General features: G+C 37.5%; 1 protein-coding gene across 1 annotated transcript; it reads right to left on the minus strand.

Moving 5' to 3' along the window:
• Window positions 1-11425: 11425 nt before the first annotated feature.
• LOC107664801 (uncharacterized) lies at window positions 11426-16119 on the minus strand. The gene is made up of 4 exons (XM_016455474.1): window positions 15043-16119; window positions 14775-14930; window positions 12913-13005; window positions 11426-12627 (listed from the first exon to the last, which is right to left on the minus strand). The coding sequence occupies exons 1-4, from the start codon at window positions 16117-16119 to the stop codon at window positions 12334-12336; spliced, it is 1620 nt and encodes a 539-aa protein (XP_016310960.1). The 3' UTR covers window positions 11426-12333.
• Between the last annotated feature and the right edge of the window lie 9523 nt (window positions 16120-25642).

Here is a 25642-nt window from a genome sequence, read left to right on the forward strand (position 1 = left end):
GACATTGCGGTAAATCAGGGGTAAAAAACGATATAAATACTGTTCATCTTCTTGCACAGACCGATCGTTTCGTGTCTTTACACATCAATGTATCGTCACGAGCCGCAGGGTTTAAATTGGTTTTGTTTGTGTATGTTTTTTTGTGTGAGCCGTGATTCTCATTCACTTCCATTATATGACTGACAGACTGCAACCGTTTGAGTTAAAAATCTTCGTTTGTGTTCTACTGAAGAAACAAAGTCATCTACATCTTGGATGCCCTGGGGGTAAGCAGATAAACATTTTATTTTCATTTTTGGGTTAACTATCCCTTTAACAGCATAAAAAGGTATTCATCTTTGGGTACTAAAATGACGTCTTTCAATACTCATCTCTCTGTGTGGTAAGCCTGTGGAGATAGTGAAGGTGGAATCCATGTGGCTTCGGCAAGTACAACTTACCATCAAAATAAATCATAAATGGTTAATTATGACTTTGTTGAGTATTAAACAACATTTTTTTTTTTACAATTAAATCTGTTGTCTTGACCTAGGGTCAAAAGAAGGACGAAGATGGTATGTAGTGTGTGTCATCTCTACCATCTGTCACACACTCTCTCTGGATGTGTCTGTCGAGTTATGAGGTGTCCCGTGCCGGCGCTCAAGGCTGCATGCTGTGCTGACTCTGCAGCTTGAACATGCTCTCCTCAGCATGCAGAGACCACTAAGTCATCTCTCAGTCCCAGGATATTATTCCCACAGACTTCCAAGCAGCCACAGAATGACAGGAGAATACACTTTTCAGTGAATATCTTTATTTGTTGTTAGTCTAGTTCAAATAATATGAAGAGAGGGGGCCCAACACAAACACCCAACGACCTCTCTCTGTCTAAATACACACATACATAGTTTGTTTTTTTTTTCTCACAAAAATCTGTGGGTACAACATCATATATTTAGTTGTTTGTCATTTTATAGTAGTATTCCTCTTTCTGTGAAATCTAAAAATATATATAATAATAATAATAAAAAAATCCTCTTATCAGCATGACAAGCTTGAAAAAAAAAAAAAAAAAAAAAAACCTTTTTATTTTTTTCTTTGAGCACCACAGATTCAGCTGTGGGGCTGCTGGTAATGCCAGTGCATCTTTGGAAAAAGCTATTCCATCAGGGATTGAAAATCTCGAGTAGCTGAAGCCGGCGTCTATTTAATGTGCCCATGTCCTTGGTTTTCATCTTCAGAAGGTGTCTGGGGACCTGCAGATAGATATAGGAAATTTGAGCAAAAACGAATGTCTCAAGCAAAAGAAATCAATTCAGGCACAGACTGCTGTGATCTCAGTATCAAGCTTGGTGAGGATTCTCATCACACATACCGTCAGCAAGGGTAATTTCAAACAGTCTCATAAAAGGGAAATATTGAAAATATCGTAGAAAAGAGCTTAAAAATGAACTATTTTGGATTGACTATTTTGTCTTAAAGATTTGCAAGACTTCATTATGTGACACTGGATTTTACACTAACAATAATTTTAGGTGTAACCTGTTTCTCTATTTAAAGCTTAAATTATTGTTTTTTTTTACATAAGGGTCAAATGTTAGGGTCTGTATGTTTTTCTTCTTTTATTTATTTTAAATTATTTCTTTTTATTCAGCAAGAACAAATTAAATCAATCAATGTACAGTAAATGCGTTTATAATGTTATAAAATATTTATATTTTAAACATGCTGTTCTGTTGAACTTTATATTCATCAAAAAAAGAAAGAAAGAAAGAAAGAAAGAAAGAAAGAAAGAAAGAAAGAAAGAAAGAAAGAAAGAAAGAAAGAAAGAAAGAAAGAAAGAAAGAAAGAAAGAAAGAAAGAAAGAAAGAAAGAAAGAAAGAAAGAAAGAAAGAAAGAAAGAAAGAAAGAAAGAAAGAAAGAAAGAAAGAAAGAAAGAAAGAAAGAAAGAAAGAAAGAAAGAAAAAGAAAGAAAGAAAGAAATTGATAAGCAAACCCACATATTAGAATTATTTCTGAAGGATCATGTGACACTGATGACTGGAATAATGCTGAAATAATTATGCTTAATAATAATGCTGAAAGTTCAGCTTTGCCATTACAAGAAATTAAAGCCATTACAACAAAGTAAATTTTAAACATTAAAAACACAACACACACACACACACACACACACACACACACAACAGTTGTGCTGTTATTTCTGCCAAACATGGTTTCCCCTTAAAAAAAATAAAAATAATAAATACAATGCTTGGGCTATATATTAATAAATTAATAATTAAGAAAACAAAAAAAAACTTAAAACTAAAAATTAAATACCATTTTAAAGGTGCCTATAGTTAAAGAATTGAGACGACTTTTGTCAATTAAGTCATCCTTGTCATTTTTATATCATCATGATGCTCGTGCAGCTTTACTCTGAAATGAAAATACAGAAAATTCATGCCGGATAATTCAGTTAAATTTCTTTATAAGTTAAACAGTTCTGAGGAGGAGAAGTATTGATTGAGGGATGTGCAGATACAGGCAAATTCTGAAAATCTGAAGCTATCATAATGAATAATTAATAAAGGCAATCTCTTCATGATATAATCGATTTTTGCTCTAATTAGTATTTTATTCTGCTTTGGAACTCAAACTGTTGGCATGCATTATTCAAGATTGATTCAAAATCCTATCATGACTTAGAATCACTTTACAGTTCATTAGACTTTATAGAAGCTGAATTTTTTTAAATATTTGTTTAAGTGTTAAGACAAAACGTGCAAAAACAATTAGATGCCTAATGCATTACAAAGCTGAATGAGGAGTGCTGACTGTAAATCATAATCACACGCATACGAATGATTGGGTTAATACCTTTGAGAGGAATCGCAGGATTATAAACTCAAGTCAAAACAAGTCATTTATTTTTCTTGTTAATCAATGTGGCTTTTTAATCATCCGAACAGTTGGAAACGAGGTGTGTTTGTGCCTCAGAGACGTGTTTTGTAAGAGGTTACATGTCGTCTGTTCTCTGTTTACAAGCAAGTCTTAATTAACAGATCCTCTGATCTTTATTAAAATTGTGCATATAATTAATAAATGGCATGTAGTTTTGCGCAATTCAGATGTCTACATATAGAGTATGCTATACAAACATGAGATTATGTTGTTTTGTAATTACCCTAACTCCATGCACTGTCCTTACACAGCGAGTGCTCTGAAGTCATATTTGGAAAGTAATTATGACAATGTTTACCAAGATAAACACATCACGACTCTCCCACTTGCTAGGGGTTAATTACAGCTAGAGGAAGTAACAGTACACCCGTCTAGTTGCAAATTGTAATCGAAGAGATTCTGTGTACTATATTTACGAGGCCTCTACGAGGCATGCCTATGCTTTGAAGTGGAGTCTGTTCACGAATTGGTGTTCTTCTCACCGAGAAGACCCCTGGAGATGCTCGATTAGTCGTGCTTTCTTTCCTGCAAGAAGGGTTGGAGCGTAGGCTGTCACCCTCCACCTTGAAAGTGTATGTCGCTGCTATTGCAGCACGTCACGATGCAGTGGACGGCCGGTCCCTGGGAAAGCATGACCTGATTGTTAGGTTCCTGAGGGGTCCCAGGTTGAAATCTTCTAGGACACCCCTGATACCCTCCTGGGATCTCTCTATTGTCCTGGCTGGACTTCAGAGGGGTCCCTTTGAGCCACTTGATTCAGTTGAGCTAAAGTTCCTGTCTCTTTAGACAGCTCTCCTGATCGCGCTCACTTCCATCAAGAGGGTCGGGGACCTCCAAGCATTTTCGGCAAGTGAAGAGTGCCTTGTGTTCGGGCCGGCCTACTCTCACGTTGTCCTGAGACCCCGGCCTGGATACATGCCCAAGGTTCCCACCACTCCCTTACGAGATCAGGTGGTGAACCTGCAAGCGCTGCCCCCGGAGGAGGCAGATCCAGCCTTGGCATTGCTGTGTCCCGTAAGAGCATTACACATATACGTGGACCGCACCCAGAGTTTCAGAAGCTCTGAGCATCTCCTTTTCTGCTTTGGAGGCCAGCAGAAAGGGAAGGCTGTCTCCAGGCAGAGGTTGGCCCACTGGAAAGTGGACTGCATACCAATCCCAAGGCGAGCCATGCCCCCTGGGTGTGAGAGCCAACTCCACTTGGAGTGTTGCCTCCTCTTGGGCGCTGGTCCACGGCGCCTCTCTTGCAGACATCTGTCGAGCTATGGGCTGAGCGACACCTAACACCTTCGCAAGGTTTTACAACCTTCATGTAGAGCCGGTTTCTTCCCGTGTGTTGGGTAACAGGTAATTGGCAGGAAGAACTGGCTCGGTGTCATGCTTGCTGCGCCATTCCCCCACACACGGGGATGCGAGCGTCTTTCTTCTCCCAGCAGAGTTCCCCAGTTGACGAACCCTGGTCGAACATCCTCCAGTACCCTCGGCAGTCAGACTTGGCGGAGCAGTCTGACGCCAGGCCCAGTAATGGTGTTAGCATGCCCGGAGTCCCGGTCAGCCCCTGTACTCGGCTAGGTGTCCATATGGCTTGATTCCCTATGGGTAATCCCATATGTGTATTCTTCCATGGTAAGGTTTCCCTCTCGGTAAACCCGTGTCTTCCCTTGACAGACTCACTCTGTCACTCTCTCTAAGGTAGGACCTGCCTCAGAGACCCATTCCATATGTAGTACTGCGCCCTGGGTCAGTCCATATCAGTATCTCCACATATCACCTACCCTACGGGTAGGATGTGGTCTCCGTAGCGACCTTTTTCCTTAAGGCTCGCTTTCCCATTGTTCTGCCAGGCTGAAAGAACAAATAGGAAAGATTTGAAGCAATCTTTCACTGAAGGTTGAAATCCCTTCCAAAAAAACTTTTTTTGTGGACGGAAGAGCAGCATGGCCTTCTCCAGCAGCGATGTACTCACATTTTGGTCCCCTTCGGTACCAAGATCAGTGAATTTGCTCTGGGGCTTTGGGAAGGTTACGACCTTAGCGTAGCTTTTGTGACACGCTTTTTGCGGCTTGTCAACAATTGCAGTGCCACAGGGTTGTGACGGTGTTCAGGTTGTGGTGTTTTCCATGGACCCTTATATGTTGTTCGACATAACTCGTAGTGACCGACAGATAGGGAACGTCTCGGTTACGTACGTAACCCTCATCCCCTGATGGAGGGGACGGAGACGTTATGTCCCCATGCCACAACCTTGAACTATTCGCTGTTGCTGGGACACGTTCTCGGCTCCTCAGTGTAAAACATAATGAGTGGATGCGCGCTGTCGCCTTATATACCTGTAGGCACGGTGAGTGGCTCAGCATGCAAAATCCACTAGCCAATTTTCATTGGCATTTTCTCTTAAACTCAGAGATGATTGGCCTCCCACATTTAGTATAAATACATAAACGACATAGCTTAATCACAAAAAACACTGTAATTATATTGCATTACTCCTCCTTCAATACATTTAATACGCCTACATTAATAATATAATAAAATTCAACACGAATACCCACATTTCTGACACAATACGGTGCAGTTAATGCTACTACAGTAAATATATGGTAAATTATGGCGATTTGTAGATTAAAAAGTCTTATAACTGTATCATTGCGCAGTGTTTCTCCTGTTTGTCAGTGCTGTATCATCTGGCTATAAACCGAGTTATTTGTGTTGTTTGCTGAATTCAAGTGCTTCACACTGGATCTCACAGCACTGTTCAGTGTCTCGTGACCGAGACTCATCAGCGAGTAATGCATCTGCTCTAGTGAGCTTGCGCCGCGCCGCTGTTTGAGCTTTAAGTCGAGTGGATAAACGGTCCGAGTGGCTAGCGCTTCAAATGACTAGCGCTCTTTCGTTCCGCCTTTGCATCATTCACATTATATTGATCACTTATTGAACTCTTCATATCGTTTATTGAGGACATTTATATCGCACAATATTTATCATTATCGATTTATCACCCAGCCCTAGTTTGAACTCTCATTTTGACGGCCCCCCTTCACTGCAGAGGATCCATTGGTGAGCAAGTGATGTAATAATGCATTTCTCCAAACTTGTTCTGATGAAGAAACAATCTATATCTTGGATGGCCTGAGGGTGAGTCAATTTTCATATTTGGGTGAACTTTTCCTTCAGTGACAGATAATGTATCATTTAAGAGAAAACCCTGATTAGGACTTAAGACCCGTTCACACCAGGAACGATAACTATAAAGATAACGATAAAGATATAGTTGTAAAAATCGTTCTCAATATTAAAGAATAGCAGAGTCCACACCACAACTATAACGATAAAGGGACAGAGAAACGATATAGTTGGAATAACTTTCAGAACGATTTTTTTTCCAGCTGATGAACGATAAAAATATTGACAGCCAATCGTAATCAATCCTGCTGTCACAAGCTCGAGAATTTAAATAGGTAGATGAGCATGTGCTGAGAATAAACAGACGATATTGTCCGCTGGTGTGGACTCTAGTTATCTTAGTCATCTTTATAGTTATCGTTCTTGGTGTGAAAAGGCCTTTAAACTCTTGACATCTCGCAACCCCAAGCATAAAAGCGCATTGAGGCTTATTACCATTGTAAGATAACATAAATGTCAAATGGAAATGGAGAGAAACAGAAATCTCAATCACCATTAAAATACAATGAATTGTGCAGCCCTATTATGACATACTGAACATCTAAGTTGTTCTTACAGCCAATCCAAAACACAGTCACAGTATCTGCCTGAAAATAGGGACACGAAGTGGTGGTTTCCTTCATTCTCCACAACCCAGTACTCATGTATGGCCTGCAAAACTGGGGAATCACACTTTGCAAATGTTGTGTTTAGCACAAATTTTGTAGGCACATTTGGGCAGTTAGCTGATTTACTTTACATTTACTCTACATACAAACAATGCTTACACGGGATGCAATTCATTCTTAGAGAATTAATATGAGATTTTATGAGATGAGCGATGCATGATTTGCAATGATGTACATATTTTAGTAGCTATTGTTGATGTGATTAAACTGTGCTGAACATCTTCCACATTGCAGCTTTCATCTTCTTCAAAAAAACGTTTAAAGTTCGATTCAGGTAAATGTTAGCAACAGAAACTGCGCTGATCTGATGAAGATACTGTATTATTTTTACAGTGTATTTCAGAAGCAGATATACATGACAACATTCCCCCATACAGACAACCGATTATTAAACAGGTCACATGCTATGTGAATGCTGCACTTATCTAATCAATGTTGTTATTAATCTTGGATTAAACAAGGCCCTGGGTTAACATTTTCTGGTTTAAATGCCCTTAAGCATGTATGCATGCTGTTCATATAAATGTATATCATGTATACAGCTGCTTCATTAGCAAATTATCTCCACTTATCTGTGGGATTTGCAGCCAACCTTCTTGGCATCAGTAAAGTGGTTTGAAACAGGTGCTGCTTGCCAATGTGAGATATGAACTCTCACGTCTCACATCACACAATATGATAAACAAGGTAGCATTTTTTCTCTTCATGGAATAGTTTGATGTTAGCTTGTTGCTAAACCAGCATACTCTAAATACAAATGTTGGGTAAAACTATGCAAGTTTTATTGACTATTTCCAGTTTTAAATGAGGAAAAAAAGTTTATTTATAATATTTATTTCTTTTTAAGTTTGTAGCATTATATTTTAAAATAAATGTATAATAGTAAGCAAACGTCATATTCTGTTTTAAGTGCATGCTTTTTTAAAAACTCTGTTTATAGATAATTTTCTTTGTAATGAGTTTTCCATGGTGAGCACCTGGATCCACCGGTTGTTGCCGTACTTCAGTGCTGACAGAAAGCAGGTTTCTTTGTGCAGCCCTCTGCTTTCAGCAACTATGCACAGCATGCATAATCATGAACAATATGCAAAGTGTGATTACATCTCAGCATGCTAACAATGTCGATTCAACAGCACTTGCCCAAATGAAAGACTGACAGAATGGAAATTTTGTGCCTTGTTGTTTCTTTTGGCTCAGAGAAATGTGTGTTCATAAATAAAAATGTGCTGCATTTGAATGGTAAAATGTGAATTCTCAGGCTTCATTTATTTACAAATAACAAGCTGCAATTACATGTTAAACATTCTATTGTAATGTGCAACCAAGCTGTGCACTGCCAAGAGTTTTAATCTTTGCTAACATATTTTCTAGTTCTGAAATCTTCTCTCAGATGGTTGTTTTTTTGGCTCAGAGAAATGCACGTTCATAAATATAAAATGTGCTACATTTGTATGGTAAAATGTGAATTCTCAGGGTTCATTTATTTAAAAAAATAACAAGCTGCAGTTACATGTAAAACACTCGATTGTAATGTGCAACCAAGCTGTATACTGCCAAGACTGAGTTTTAATCTTTGCTAAAATATTTTCTAGTTCTGAAATCTTCTCTCAGATGCATTCCGTGTTATGAATAGACAATTTTTGTTTTTTAAATAGATCAAATACTGTGGCCGTAATAATCAAGTACGAAATGGGTTCCCACCCAGAGTCAGTTCAGTGTGCAAACCTTACTAATGGTGCCTGGAAATAAACACGAATGAAACACCTCATGCAATCAAATCCTCAAACATTCTTTGTCCAAAATGTTAAATAACCTCATCTGTGTGATTTCAGAAAACACCTTTGGAGACTTGCTAAAGGGTTATGAAAATTATGTTTTGTTCACCCTCAAAGCATCCTAGGTGTATATGACTTTCTTCTTTCAGACGAATCCAATCTGAGTTATATTAAAAATTTTCCTTGCTCTTCCAATCGTTGGAACGTGAGTAAGCGGGTGTGTTTTTGTTCAACAGTCCAAAAGTAGTCAAATAAAGCACATCCATCCATAATAAAACGTGCCTCACACAGCTCAACTTTTTTCTCACTTCTGCTAACTGTTGTTGGTCGATGCCGTAGGATGTACGTGTTGCGCACGCGCCGGTGAGAAGTGACGAACGCGGAAGCACAGAGGAGAGAGAGCAAAACAAAAAGCCGGTCACCAATTAGAAGCACAAAATGAGGATTTGTAAAGACAGATGTTGGAGAATTTCGATATAAGCCAAGATGAGACTGGTTTTCCTTTGCTAAAGTAAGGAAACTTTGCTTCCTTTGCTCCTGTTAACAAACTTGCGAGAAAGGCACGTGTGTTGCACATATGTCCGACGTCATCCGAGCGGAACGGCTTGCACGTATGACAGCGGAAGTGAGAAATATTTATTTATACCATTTTAAATATGGACATTTTTCTTACAAAAACGCATCGATTTGCTACAGGAGGCCTTTATTCAACCCCCAGAGCCGTGTGAGGCATGTTCTATTATGGATGCGCGCGCTTTTTTGACTACTTTTGGACTGTTGAACAAAAACACCCACCTACTCCCATTCTAACGCTTGGAAGAGCAAGGAAAATTTGTAATATAACTCAGATTGGATTCGTCTGAGAGAAGAAAGTCATATACACCTAGGATGCTTTGAGGGTGAGTAAAAGATGGGCTAATTTTCATTTTTGGGTGAACTAACCCTCAAGCATCCTTCGTATGGAAGCCCTTAATTTGTCCTTCGTGGACAAAATTTGGGCACAAGGGTCTCAGCTGTGATCCCACAATTTACTGCGATTTTTTTTTTATTTTTATAAATGTCATATCACTGTCTTCAATAAAATAAAAACTTCAATTAATTGATTTTTTGTAATTTGTTTAATTTATTGACCTATTAAAGTTTAATATTTTTATGTAAAATATGCTTATTTTTTATGTTATATTTAATATTTCTTATATTTCAGTAAAATAAAAATCATTCCAGTAAGTTCAGACAGCCAAAACCTAAAATTTTGTTGACGTGGTGACATATGACAATATCAAAATTATCAATAGCCACTATATGGCTGTAGTACTCAGTGGCTGAAATCTATAAACCATTGTTGTAATGAACTTAACCTCTTAAGTTTTAGATTTTATCATGCTAAAAGAAGAATTAAAAAAATGTGTAGAATTAAAAAAATAAAAATAAAAAATTTTGTTGGGTGAGACTATACCAAGATGCCAATATATGCTTAAAGACAAATCTGACCATGCTATAAGGAAAAGACAAAGTAGGAGACAGAGTAATCATTTATTTCTAACAAAAACATCACATTTTAATAACTAAAAAAAGTAAAATGGAAGCAAATGGTTCCAAACAAGTAAGAATAAACAATAAACCAAACAAGTAGCATGTTCCAGACATTTTTTTGACATTTTCATCAACAAATCTTGCAGTAGAAGTAGGACTTTGATCTTACTTGGAAGTCTGTGTGCATGTTTATTTGTGTGTGTGTGTGCGCGCACAGTGGCTAAGTGGCACAAAAAAAAGGCTCTGTCATTGGCTCATTCAATTCTTTGGTTTTGTATGTGTGACTGTTTTTATTCGACAAAATTAAAAATAAAAAACTCGCTGTGTTATAGGCTCATTTAAGGCCGGAGTGGGACTCATTTTCAGCCCTGGAGTTTCATGCCTTAGACTGGCCCACTTATTTTTTCTTATTATTTTTTTTTTGCTGGCCTTTTCAGTGCCGCCTTCGCACTTTCTATTATCCATTTTTCCTCTATTATTTGTTGCTTGCATATCTCCAACAACTTGAGTTTTTTTTGTTTGTTTTTTTTGAGCAAGGTGCCGTTGTCAGGGGAGTCAAAAGATAATTACGTGATCATTAGGGTTGCCAATTAACTTCAGAAATGGAAAATGGCAGCCGACAGAGGATTCCGCTTGGTCTTAAATCCTTCCGCAAATGGCTACTTCACAAATAAAACAATGATATGCGCAAAAATAATGATTAATTATCAATTGAGAATTTGTTATTGATATGGTCTGGTGAAAATAATAATATGGACTGCGATGGACTCTCTGTGAACTAATCCTTTAAATTAACCCTTCTTTTCACTGTAAATGTTACTTTGTGGTTGACCAGCAATGACAGGCATTATGCATTGAGATAACAAAAGTGTATGAAAACAATTGTCAATTGCACTGTAAAAAGCAACATGTAGAATTTACCCAATAAATCTGAGGTAACAATTTGCATCCACTTTTTTTGGGTAGATTTAATTCCCTGTTGTGAGTAGAAAATAAATGAACTAAAAAGCTATTAAATACTAAAATAAATTGGGTTATATATACCTCACATTTCATACTTTTACTTACTCATTAAAATTGGGTAAAATTTACTCTTGATCGCTAAGTAGCTAATACCTAATTATTACTATTCAAAGTTAATTAATATCAGGTAGTACCTATTCCTTATTCAGAGAAGGTAAAATTTACCCCAAATAATCACTATTCAAAAATAATTAATATCAGTGAGTAACTATTACTTATTCAGAGAATGTAAGATTCCCACCCCCCACCACAAAAAAAAAAAAAGACTTTCAGAAGATGAAAATTTTACTGTTTTTAATCCATAAAATGATCAAAAAACACAGAATAAAGTGCAATAAACAGCTTCACACAGCTTTTCAAGGTATGAACATGTTATATAACTCACTAAACTAACATCTTCAAATGTTGTTTCTAGATGACAAACGCATCTTCCCACATTGCTCAAAAAGAAAAAGGAGATCAGAGCAGAGAAGAGAAGTGAGGAGAGAAGAGAGGAGAGCAAAAGAAATGAGGGGAGAGGTGAGGAGATCAGAGCAGTGAAGAGAAGAAGTGAGCAGAGCAGAGGATAGAAGAGAAGAGGAGAGCAGAGAAGACAAGAGGAAATGAACGGAAAAGGAGATCAGAGCAGAGAAGAGAAGAAAGGAGAGCAGAAGAAATGAGAAGTGAGAAGATCAGAGCAGAGCTCCTAGAGGTGTCCAGTCACATGAGGATTTTTTTGTATCCAAACTCTTTAACTTTACATAACAGTGACTTACCAAATCTGCAGGTGCATTTATACAACAAATAACTGAACCGCCTTGTTTACATGCAGCAATGATCCAAACACAGAATAAAGTGCAATACAACATCTTCACACAATATTTGAAGGAATTAACCTGTTCGCTAAGCTTACAGCTTCAAATACTGTAACACTTTCAGAGGCCACTTATTCTATTTTAACAGTCAAAAGCACACACGGAAACTCTACAACATTGTTCCTGTGCACGTACAGTATCAAACATCTAGATAAGGATAGAACAAGTGAACACCAACATCTTTAAAACAAACTAAGGGTGAGGGGAAGAGGAGGGTATAGAGGAAGAGATCAAATTTCTTCAGGCTACATTCAGTGGTATTGACCAGGCCGGCCACTTTCTAGTGTTCCTTTTCTGTTAATCTGGGGAAGTCAGAGCAATGGTGTGTGTGTGTGTGTGTGTCTGTGTGTGTGTGTGTGTGTGTGTGTGTGTCTATTGCATGAGCTTACTTTTGAGGCTGTGGACCTTCTTCAGTAGTTTCGCCCCGTCAAGCTCCAAAAAAAGTTTTTGAAAAGTTTCAAACGTGTTCTTCAGCTGCTTTGGATATTCAAGGTTGAGGGCATATATCAGTCCCATCAGCAGAACACACGCCTTTGTTCGACTTCCACATCCTTCCATCACTGTGTTTCCCTCAATCACAATAGACACATCTGATGGATCCTCCTCAGCCATGATGTTGTGCTTCACAATCACCTTCATTGTTTTGTCTGTGTGGTCCTCACATTCCTACATGTTAAAAAGATTTTTAATTTACATATATTATTTAAGATGACGTTCCAATATATTTCAGTTTATCCTGCAGAGTAAAGGAGAGCAGAGGGAAGTGGACAGAAGACGAAAGGAGAAGGGGAGAAGAGGGTATACCAGAGGAGAGCCGAGTAGAGCTGAGAAGAAGAGGGGAGAGCAGAAGAAATGAAAGGAATAGATGAGAGACAAGGAGAGCAGAGCAGAGCAGAGGAAGACATGAGGATCCATTGAGTTAATCAGTCACTTGTTATTAATATGACATACCTGGCAGTCATGGAAAAGATCTTCTTGTCTTTCACCCAGGTAGCCAATGAGGCAGCAGACAACTGCATCCCTTTTTTTCTCAATGCTCTGTGACTGTAGGGAGACACAATTTAGTGAAAAGACTGTTAGTGGAACCCAGCGATTTACATACACACTGTAAAACCCGACAAGTTCAGAGAACTCAAAACTTTTGTGGTAACCGATTACCTCAAAACTTTTGAGTAAACCAAGTGCCTTGGCTTAAACCACTTAATTAAGTGATTAATTAAGTGCTGATTGAGCATTAGTGATGAACAGCTGCTGTTAACAAACAGAATCACTGAATGAAAGACAAACACAAGAACTCAACTGAAATAAAAGACATGAAATCTCTTAAGATCTAAACAACCCCACAAACAGCATCACCAGCTCCACTTATTCACTTTATGTCAGACATCTACAGAAGATCTTATTGAGATTTAACTAAGATTTAGATGTTGATTTAGTTTCATTTGAAGTAACCATGTTAGAGATTAGTGTCTGCTTTAGTTGGGCACTGGGCTCTTGTTTTCTGTCTTAGTTTCTTTTCTGTCTGTTTTATTTATATATATATATATATATATATATATGTAGTAGCATGGCTGTAATATATTTATGGTGACAATCCTCGGTTAGTGGATTGATCCCATTCAGAGCATAATTGCTGATTAAATCAATGTTGTATTGGTTATAGTAGAAGTTATTCTGTGATAATCAGTGAATATAAAGAACATTCTAAACAGTTTATGTAGATAATACTTTAATCTATGGTGACAAGCAGTCTCACACAGACATCAAGAATCAGCATATGAACCTCAACAATGGTGACCATAAAAAAAAATCATGCAGTAGTGTATGCTGGGTAATGGCATAGTACAAAACTCATCCATGGCTCCCAGAATGCATTGCTGCATGAATTTTTTTTTTTTTTTTGGTCACCATTGTTGAGGTTCATATGCTGATAATTGATGTCTGTGTGAGACTAATTGCTATCGTAGATTCAAGTTTTATGTACATAAACTGTTTGGAAAGTCTTTTATATTAACTGATTATCACAGAACTACTGGCTTTTAGAATCACTTTTACTATAATCAATACAACATCGACTTAATCAGAGATTAGATTCTGAGCTATGTCTGGTCACTAATTGATGATTATCATCATCAATATATAACAACCAACACCTGATGATATTTTCTCTGGACTTTTGAGTTATAACAAATATGTTTCAAGAACACATGGTTACAACAGCCAGAAAGAAAAAAAATAACTCAAAAGTTAAGGGTCAAGAGCCCAACTAAAGTAGACACTGATCTCTAACATGGTTACTTCAAATGAAAATAAATCAACATCTAAACTTTTGTTAATTCTCAATAAGATGTTCTGTAGATGTCTGACAGGAATAAAGTCAGTCTGGTTCTGAATAAGTGGAGCTGGTGATGCTGTTTGTGGGGTTATTTAATCAGATCTTGAGAGATTTCATGTCTTTTATTTCAGTTGATTTCATCTGAGGCTGTGGCTGAAGTCAGTTGTTGTAGTTCTTGTGTTTGTCTTTCATTCAGTGATTCTGTTTGTTAACAGCAGCTGTTCATCACTAATGCTCAATCAGCACTTAATTAATCACTTAATTAAGTGGTTTAAGCCAAGGCACTTGGTTTACTCAAAAGTTTTGAGGTAATCGGTTACCACAAAAGTTGAGTTCTCTGAACTTGTCGGGTTTTACAGTGCACTAAGACTGAATTCTTTAAAAACTAAAACATTTTTAAACATTTCACAGATTGATAAAACCAAAGTAGTAGTTTGTCAAGTTGGAGCTCAACTTTGTACAAAGTCAAACAACATACGTCATTTACAGTGTCCAGCAGAGGGCGTATCTTGGAACCAGCAGCTCCTCCTTTAGCACGCATTAGCTGCAAGAGACCTGGTGTGTACCCATCAAGCTTCATCATGAATTTCTCTTCTAAGGAAACTGTTGTTATACGACAGAACTCTTCCTTGATCTAGTGAGCAAGTAAAGGGACAAAAAAAGGAATCTTTAAATGACAGACCAGATCTCAAAGTAACCACATGAATGTTACCTGGTGGGAGGGAAAAATGATCAAACATTCTCACCTGAGCCTTACTGAATAATGCTGGCCACCTTTCTTTAAACACATTCACAGAGGGGCTGAGGGTCACCACTTCGACCCTTCGGCTTGAGAAGGTTTTACTCATTTTATCTGCGATTATCTTTGCATTGTTTTTCTTCTTCACTTCATCAAGTAATTCAAGCCTCTCCTCCTCCAGTGTGTCTTGGCTTTCGCCAATAGGGTGTGGAGGGAGGTAATTAACTTCAGCTTTTTTGGGCTTTTTTACGTTTTTTGATGGGACTGCATCAGCTGGATGCTTCCTCCTCAGTGTGTTGACTTCGATTTCCGGGAAAGCATATTTTCGAGATTTTAGCTTGGCACGGTAATTGTGCATCTTATATTTTATGCGCTGTTGCCAGCCATATAAACCTGCAAACGATCCCGGCTCCCTAAGACATGGAAACTTGGCAACCAGAGCTTCAGCCACTGAGAGAATCTGCTGACTTGATGGATAGGCTGTGTAGGAAAAAATCACTTTTGAAAGGTCATGCATTATTGATGATTTAACATGGGCATCCATGAAGTGTTTTCCAGTGGCATGATATGATTTGTTTGCCTCTGCGAGGATTAGCTCTATGTCTCGGGAAAACTGCGGTACTTGAAATGGCACTGGCCATGCAGCAGGGCGACATGAATCAGGTAAAATAATGGTGTCCTTGGAACTTGACGATGCGCAGTCGGACACATGTGAGGATGCATCATCATCTGCAGGGGAGATGTCCGTTTCAGTATTACCTGCAGGATGGGTGTTCACTGAAGTCGGAGAACTCAGTGTAGATGATGGTTCTGATTGATATACTGGGTTTAGGTCAAGGGTGATGACTGGGTCTTTTTGGATCACTTTAATTGTGGCCTTGTTGTGTAAGTCAGCACTTGAGGTGAGACTGAAAAACTGATTGTCAAAGTCTTTGTCTTGGTATAGTAGTCCAATTTCTCCATACAGTTGGAAAGTTTTAGTAACTATGGAAACAAGATCTTCCACTGTATCAGGAATTCCTGTTGAAAGTGTCAACTTTTGAATGTTGTGTTCTTCTAAAATGACTCTCAACTGGACTGCCATTGTTTGTTTGGGGTGTGTTTCCTCAGCTGTAGAGACAGAGAAAAAAAAAATTGAGACAGGTTATTAATAGTTGCATAGTTACTTACATAGGTTTGCTTCAAGTTTCTTCTACCAAAAAAAATAAATTGAGATTTGGTTCAGTGGAAATTTGAATAAACAACCTTGGATGGTTATTATTAACTTAAGAAGTAGGAGATGAGGACAGAAAGACAGAAGAGAAGATAGAGGAGGTGAAAGGAGATGAGAAGAGAATATTGGGGGGGGGGGGGGCTTTCTTTGTAATAAAAGCAACCTTAAATCATAACATTCTCATCATGCATAATGCATAGAAACTGTAGAATCAAGGTAGGTGTGCAAAAACATAAAAGCTGTAATAAATACAAAAGACTGGCAAAATAGTTGTTTGTGTGGGCATCCCTTCAAACTTAGTGTTTTTTTGTGAAGTAATTGTTTTTTTTTTCTCAATAACTGTACTTGATATGATAAACACAAATAATGAACCCATTACACTTACTCTGATGTGCAAATGAAGTGCTTAAGGGACACCATACGACCACCTGCTGTATTATATGCTGCCAAGGGGTACGTTTCTTTCAATTCAGAATGTTTAAGGATTTCTGTCTCTCCTGTTGGCTCTACTTGGAAGCTCCTCAGGTGTTCACAGTACCAGCCACTAAACAACTTCAGCACAAAGACAGGACTTTCGTGCACAATGATTATTTGCCGGATTTCTCCAAAGTCAGGTAGGCCTCCTGTTGATCCAAAGGGCAACATCATCCCAATATTATAGTCTGTGCCTAAAATGGTTGCTTTATTTGTCATGTTCACAAACTCTTCCCCAGGGAACTTCCTTGCAAAGGCCTCCTTAATGCTGTCTTTTAGAACCTCAACTGCCACTTGAGTCCTCTGTGACACTGACAGCACTGGCCTTTGATTGTCGCAATCATGGTTATGATAGGCAATCATCGATTGGTGTTTTCTTGCCATTGTCTTGAGAATGTTTCTAAAACACCCAGTCTGCCTCACAACCCTTTTAAAGAACCGGTGTTTGGCTTCAAAACGCATGGTCCAGAAATGTACAAGTGGCCCATAAACAGTTGTAAGCAGAGGATAGTGCTCAAGAAAGTGGTGTTTTGGTCTCACTGTCTCCTCTGGGAACACTTCCAAATATCTGTAACGGTGTTCTGAGATCTTACTTTGCATGTATCCTATTGTCTCATCTGTGTGGAGGGGAGCCATGACAAGCTCAACAACATCTTTCAGTGTCATCAAAACCTCCCAAGCAGGCTCATCTTCTGGGACTTTGTCACCAATCATGAGTGGTATCATTCTCAACAAGCACCAGTTTTCGTGTGCGTTACCTCCAACACTTTTTCGTGATGTGAAATTTGGGGCAATGGGTTGTGGACAGTTTGTTTTGTCACTCCACTTGTAAGGAAACCAACGGATGGAATGGTTGAGCTCCTCAAGAGAGATGTACTTCTTCCTGATTAACACATCAAGACAGAGTGATATTTCTACAGGTACAATCCCTTCAAGCAAATCATGCAAAGCATCAGGGGGATAACCTGATGTAGCATGAAAGTGGCTGAGCCTGTCTGAGATGGGACACTGTCTTTTAACTCCACAGTGATGAGCTTTTGCAAGATCAGACAATGCTGCTTTGACATGCATGGCATAGTTGGACTTAGTCCGCAGAGGAAACAGTCCTTCTGCTACTTCATGCTTCTGGATCTGTGACCGTTCTCCAATGCAAAAGCGACAGAAATGTGAAGCTGAAAAGCTTTCCACAAACCCAGCTATTGAGTGAGCGCCAAGATTGTCAGCAACTACAGCAAGTACAGTGCCCTTGACCACTTTGCCCAGACTTGGAACAAAAATACCATTATCTTCAAAGGACTTCAAATCTTTGATCAGTGGGTCTAAAACTTTTGCATAGCCATACTGGTTCACATCATTTGCCTTGCACAAAATGGTTAAATAAATGGAAGTCAGTGTAGATCTCAATGTGGCAGGTATGTCTGCAAACACCCAGTACACAGCTGTGACTTTATGCTTTTTGCGGGATGTTCCCAGAGGGTTGCATACTTCAAAGTCATCGATGTAAAGGATGAGTGGGAGTTTATGTTCACCTTCACATAAAAAGCTGTTTTCTCTTAGGAAAGATCCATCATGAAATGATTTGTACCCAGAAGAGACATCAGATGACCTTTTGTTCTCTAATATTGTTTTTTGAATGTGTCTTTTGTTCAAAAGTTCAGATAATAATGGGAGGATCGGTACATACTGAAATGTTTTATTCTCAGTACTATCAAGTATGTACTCAACTGGTTCAGTTGGTGAGAGATGTTCCATTCTAAATTGTGCTCTCCTGAACTGACTGCTTAAAGGCCCATCCACTCGTAAAGCAGCACAGACAGGGCTTTGCTGGCAAAGGTCTTTGACCAGTTCTGATATCACTGAATCTTCAAAAGTACAGCCATGTTTTCTCAAAGTGCTCAGTATAATGTCTTTAATAACAGGACCAGATGCAGATGCTGTAAGGAAATGAAGTTCCTCTACTAGTTCATCTAAGCATGTATTGGAGACATTAAAAATGCTTTCCATTTTCAGGAGAAGCAACCCCACTCTCTTAGTAATGACTTTTTGCAAGTCATCCTTCTCCTCAAAGACAGAGCCACAGTCATTTTCATCCTGAACAAAGTCACTGTCTTCATCCGTCTTGTTTTGGTGTTGATGAAGAACAGTGGTCTTGAAATCTTCCAATGAATGTGGGTTGTGTTTTCTACTCTTGTGGCTGTGAAACGTTGTATATATGTTGGTCTTGTAATCACAACCCTCAAAAACACAAGGCACAGTTTCAAACTTTATTAAATGGCTGCCAATATGTATAAAATACTGTTTTTCGTTGTCAAAAGAGCATGAGTTACAGACTATGCACGTGAACGAAAGGATGTTGCCTGGCTTGGTTGCCTGGGAATGATGCCTTGACAAATGTGTCCTTAATGCACCCCATGTCCTGAGGGTGCAAGGACAATCCTCATAGAGACAGGGTATGGAGTGGTCTCGACCAAAATGCCCATGTATTAGTCGATGCTTTGAGGGTGAGTAAAAGATGGGCTAATTTTCATTTTTGGGTGAACTAACCCTCAAGCATCCTTCGTATGGAAGCCCTTAATTTGTCCTTCGTGGACAAAATTTGGGCACAAGGGTCTCAGCTGTGATCCCACAATTTACTGCGATTTTTTTTTTATTTTTATAAATGTCATATCACTGTCTTCAATAAAATAAAAACTTCAATTAATTGATTTTTTGTAATTTGTTTAATTTATTGACCTATTAAAGTTTAATATTTTTATGTAAAATATGCTTATTTTTTATGTTATATTTAATATTTCTTATATTTCAGTAAAATAAAAATCATTCCAGTAAGTTCAGACAGCCAAAACCTAAAATTTTGTTGACGTGGTGACATATGACAATATCAAAATTATCAATAGCCACTATATGGCTGTAGTACTCAGTGGCTGAAATCTATAAACCATTGTTGTAATGAACTTAACCTCTTAAGTTTTAGATTTTATCATGCTAAAAGAAGAATTAAAAAAATGTGTAGAATTAAAAAAATAAAAATAAAAAATTTTGTTGGGTGAGACTATACCAAGATGCCAATATATGCTTAAAGACAAATCTGACCATGCTATAAGGAAAAGACAAAGTAGGAGACAGAGTAATCATTTATTTCTAACAAAAACATCACATTTTAATAACTAAAAAAAGTAAAATGGAAGCAAATGGTTCCAAACAAGTAAGAATAAACAATAAACCAAACAAGTAGCATGTTCCAGACATTTTTTTGACATTTTCATCAACAAATCTTGCAGTAGAAGTAGGACTTTGATCTGACTTGGAAGTCTGTGTGCATGTTTATTTGTGTGTGTGTGTGCGCGCACAGTGGCTAAGTGGCACAAAAAAAAGGCTCTGTCATTGGCTCATTCAATTCTTTGGTTTTGTATGTGTGACTGTTTTTATTCGACAAAATTAAAAATAAAAAACTCGCTGTGTTATAGGCTCATTTAAGGCCGGAGTGGGACTCATTTTCAGCCCTGGAGTTTCATGCCTTAGACTGGCCCACTTATTTTTTCTTATTATTTTTTTTTTGCTGGCCTTTTCAGTGCCGCCTTCGCACTTTCTATTATCCATTTTTCCTCTATTATTTGTTGCTTGCATATCTCCAACAACTTGAGTTTTTTTTGTTTGTTTTTTTTGAGCAAGGTGCCGTTGTCAGGGGAGTCAAAAGATAATTACGTGATCATTAGGGTTGCCAATTAACTTCAGAAATGGAAAATGGCAGCCGACAGAGGATTCCGCTTGGTCTTAAATCCTTCCGCAAATGGCTACTTCACAAATAAAACAATGATATGCGCAAAAATAATGATTAATTATCAATTGAGAATTTGTTATTGATATGGTCTGGTGAAAATAATAATATGGACTGCGATGGACTCTCTGTGAACTAATCCTTTAAATTAACCCTTCTTTTCACTGTAAATGTTACTTTGTGGTTGACCAGCAATGACAGGCATTATGCATTGAGATAACAAAAGTGTATGAAAACAATTGTCAATTGCATTTAAATTTTTTTTTTAAACGTTTCTTCTCTTGTATTACTTCAGATGTCAAGCTTATTGGAAACTCCAGTTGCTCTGGGAGGTTAGAGATACTTCATGATCAGACATGGATGTCAGTGTGTGATGCTGCCTTTGACCAGCAGGATGCAGAGGTTGTGTGTAGAGAGCTGGACTGTGGGGCTCCTGTACAGGTGCTGGGAGCAGCTGCTTTCGACAAAGGAGACGCTCAGATGTGGACACAAGAGATTCAGTGCAGAGGAAATGAGTCTCAGATTCACCTCTGTCCAACATCACCATCACATGAAAGCGACTGTTCTCATGATAATTACCAGGGTCTGCTATGTGCTGGTGAGAATTACAATAAAATAAAAAGAGTGGGGCTGCTATGAGTGCAGGCAGTCTAGGGACAGCATCACTGATCTATATATAATATCTATTATAGATCAGTGGACAGCATCCATATTTCAACCCCAGTGACATGACAACACCGCGGCCCTCGCAGCCAAAAAAACAGACCGGCCCACCGGGAATACTCCCGGTGCTCCCAGACTCTTCTTTTACAAACAACCCATTAATACGATATTCACAGTCCATAAAGAGGGGGAAACACCAACTAAAATGGTAAAATAAAATAAGTTCTTATGATTATCGGTCTTATATATTGTTTTATTTAAAAAATATATATTAATTAAATGGCAATCATACAGCGACTTGGATACACTGCTTCTACTGTACATGTATAAGCAAAATAATTTAACACAATTTTAGATTTCAGAATAGTAGTTCATTTAAAAATGTAAAAATTTTAAATCTTTATTAAAGTCAAAATATTAGGGTAATACAGTTGATCATGAGAAAAAAAGAAGAAGAAAAAAATAATTAAAAGAATGAATAACCATAAATAAACTTTGCTTCCAATACGCTATTCATTTTTACTTGAGTCGTTAAATTTATTTTTTGTTGAAAATGGTGCAATGGTTTTTCAAAATTATATGAACATTAATATAAAGAGTACATTTATAAGAAACTGGCACATGTTTAATCTAGATATGATGCTATAGATATAATATGTGTTAGAATCTACAAGTTGTGTTAGAGTTGCAAAAAGATTAACTTAAAAAAAAAATCTATATTAGTACTACAATTTCTGCTTGTAGAAAAAATGTAAGTTTGAACATAGATATATTTAACTTGGAATTGTTTGTAGTAAATTATTTAAGTAAATAAAGTTATGATCGCATTTTTCCCATCATGCACATTGGCATGAATAATTAATAAGGTTGCATTTTGCACTTTTTTCCAGTTGTATTTACACTGTTTTATGGTTGCTTTTGTTGTTAGGTTTGTTGTTAGCAACTTGATGTTTTATGACATCTGGAGTTTATTTTCTACTCATAATCACACATTCATACTCAAACACTATCCACAGATTGTTACCATCATTGTGTATTGTGTACCAAGTATTGAGGTCTCTGTTCATTTGCATAATAACCACATTGAATAGACTTATTATCTTAAAATCTTTCATGTTTGTAAAGGAACCACGTGCTTTAATACTGTTTTTTTTCTTTCTTTCAGTGCTACATTGTTTGCGTTAAGTTTACAAACCAGTAACTGAGTGAAATGTACTTAATAATTAAATAAAAATTACTGATCATATACTCTAATTGGCCACGTTAAACATACTTATTTCCTTTGCTAATTTTACTATTTAAGAAGATTTTATTTAATTTCATACTTAGGCTGGCTACACACTAGACGGTTTTAAGCCTGATTTGCATCCCCGAACGATCGGGGGTTGTGGCCCGATTCACGGCTTGTCGCAAACGATTTTTTGTCCCAAAAAGTCCTTTATTGTACGGTGTTATTACGATTTTTTATCTGCTCCCGATCGAGATGGAGCGTCCCCTAACTCAAATCGTAAATATCAAACATGATCGGGCTGCCTCTGACGTGATACCCACGATAGCCAATGAGAGCGAGCAAGCATCACCTACCGGATGTTGCGTGCTTCTATAGCTGAAACTTGGCAGCCACAAACACGCCATGAAAGCAGAGAACATCACCCATATTCTTTGTTATACTTAGTTCCCTTTCATGGGAACTTCGAACTGCGTCCTCTAGGGGGCGCTATGGGGAACGCCTCGTCGTGACCCGTGTCTGAAGCATACATTGAAAAAACACCAACTCGTTGGCCAGCGACAGCCATGACGTCACTACCGGTGCGACTAAAGTATAAATAGGCGCCGGGAGCACACATCATTCTCTTCTTCGTCTTCATTGACTGTTTTGTTAGTGGACAGATACATCTTGACGTTCCAGCATTCATCCGAAATTCTCAGACGCCTCCTTCAATCTGTCCTTCCCCACAAATGAGATTCTAAGCACAGTGCTTTTCTGAGAGAACCGTGACCATTTTAAAAGTAGCTGACAGCTGATGAGGAACATTACGAGTGCATGTTAGTCATCGCGAGGGGAAGATGGATTTTATCGGCCCACTCTGGATAACAAGCAGCAGAAGATGCTTCAATCTAAAGTTTGTAAAGACACTAAAATAATTCAAACATGGAGAAAAAAAAAAACATTTGGTCTTCAACTATTGGGAAATACTGAATAATACAGCAATCCAAAACTCTATGACCTTAAACATTACTACAAAAATAACTTTTATGGCAATTATGACAACAATGGCAAATTTTTAGAAAATTATCAAAAATCTTGAGAATTTAATTTGATAGAAAACACATAAAAAAACATTAAATGTGTGTATTATTTGAGCTGTAAAGCTGTTTTACAGTCATTATGAGATTTTGTTGTAAAAATTGATTATGAAGCAATTATTAGGTTAGTAAACTATTATTATTATTAATAATAATAATAATAATAATAATACATACTAAAATCATGGTTACATATTTACATTTTGTGGTTTATACTATTGAACATGTTTTTTTTTTTTTACTTTTTTTTTTTTTTACATTTATACATTTAACATTTATAGATTGGCCCAAAACATTATTGTGGCATTTTGTAACTATTAAGATTGGACCTTACTATTTACTCCTACTTAATATTTACTTTATAAAAAAAAATGTAAAAAAATTTTAAAAAATGTACAAACTCATACATAATCAGCACATCATAAAATACTTAAATTTTCTCATACGATCAAGTTGGATTGGCCCCATATACTTCCTTAGTAAGAGCTTCAAATACAATGCTTCACTACATATAATGTACATTACTTATTGCTTCAAATCATAAATTCAATGTACAGTAATGGGGAAAATAATGTCATGACATACAGAAGAAAAAAAATGGAAACAGCATTTGTAAAAGAAAATAGGAAATAACATTTGTGTCGGATGGTTTGCAACAGACAACAGGGGCAACTGAGGAATGAGAGAATCCATATGAAGAGTTTTCTTGTGTTGAATTGTATGTACTAAAGGAAAGGAAAGTAAATGACATCTGCAATGCACTGAAAGAGCTGAGAGATGCTGATGACACCACTCAGTCATATACCTTATCGAACAGGGGAAAATGTTCTCTGAAAGATTGCTGGTTTTTGAAAAATGCAATTTACAGAAAAGAGAAGAGGGAACACAAACATAAAGCTATGCTATTACTTTTTACTAATGCTATGGTCCCTTTTCTTACTCTTTGTCCTCTTCATACACAAACACAGGCTATTTTTGACTAAAGATGCATGGAGAAGAGCGATAATTCATTATATCGATTACTGTGGGATCTAAACTTAGTTTGTTTCTTGAAACTTAACAAAGACCAAAGCAACTGCAATGGACAAGCAGTACACAGATAACATTGCAAACATTACTTTCAAGATAATTTGATAAAATTATGTGATTTTGTATAGTTTCCCAAGCCAGCATGTGCTATAGAGCATTAGTTGATCTTAAGTACCAAGATACAAGTGCTGTCAAGCCCAAATATGCTGAACTAAGGTCAATCTCTTAAGGTTTGTCTCTCTAACGTGAAGATATTGAGAAAGTGCTGCAAAACATGGATACGCTTATTGATCATTACTGAATAAAAGAAAAAAAAAGTCTTTCATAAGACCCATAAGGGTTTGAGAAATGTTAGTGCTACGTACCTACAGTGTAATACTACAGATTTACCAGCCACAGTCTGAATCTGAACAACCCTATAAATTAAAACTGACAGTATCTCCAGTTTTTATGGGCATGTCAATACATTTTGCTGAGGCTCAGGGTGACATCCCTTGACCTCAGGCGCAGCTGATTTAGTGGTTCAGCAGCAGGTCTTTACAGGTAGATTGGGGCCTCTGAAACAGCTTCATCAAACTAAGAGTGTGTCTCAGTTCACTCCCTCAGCAGTTACTAAACTGCCCAGCAGTCAAAACCTCATATCATGAGGAAACATAGCCGTTTTACATTTTGGTGAATTGGTGGTGAATTTGTATGAATTATTCTGACTTTATTTGAATGGAAATGTATAATTTATAGAAAACAAAGAAAAAAGAAAGAAAGCGTGAAGGTCTACCCCAACCCAACCCATAAACCTGACTGGCAATGGGGTGTAAACAAATCATTAAATTGTACTAATTCATATAAAAAAGAAAAATGGTTATGAATTGCAATGGGAGTGTGTTTGCTGTCTAATTGTTAAAGTCGTTCCAGTGAACCAAACACACACTCGACGCATTGGAAGGATGCCAAACAAGATTGTGCTTTTCAGGAGGGTAAAAAGTCATTGATAATTTCTAGAAAAGAGGTCTTCGGATCACACAATTAATAATTTTCACTTGTCCTTGATTTTCAGATTCACCACCAACTCTGAATCCTACAAAGACACACTGACATCCAACATAAAGGAGCATTAAAGGAACTTTCCAGGTTCAATATAAAGTA

Source organism: Sinocyclocheilus anshuiensis, unplaced genomic scaffold, assembly GCF_001515605.1.
Source record: "Sinocyclocheilus anshuiensis isolate Anshui unplaced genomic scaffold, SAMN03320099.WGS_v1.1 scaffold135, whole genome shotgun sequence".
Taxonomy (NCBI): Eukaryota; Metazoa; Chordata; class Actinopteri; order Cypriniformes; family Cyprinidae; genus Sinocyclocheilus; species Sinocyclocheilus anshuiensis.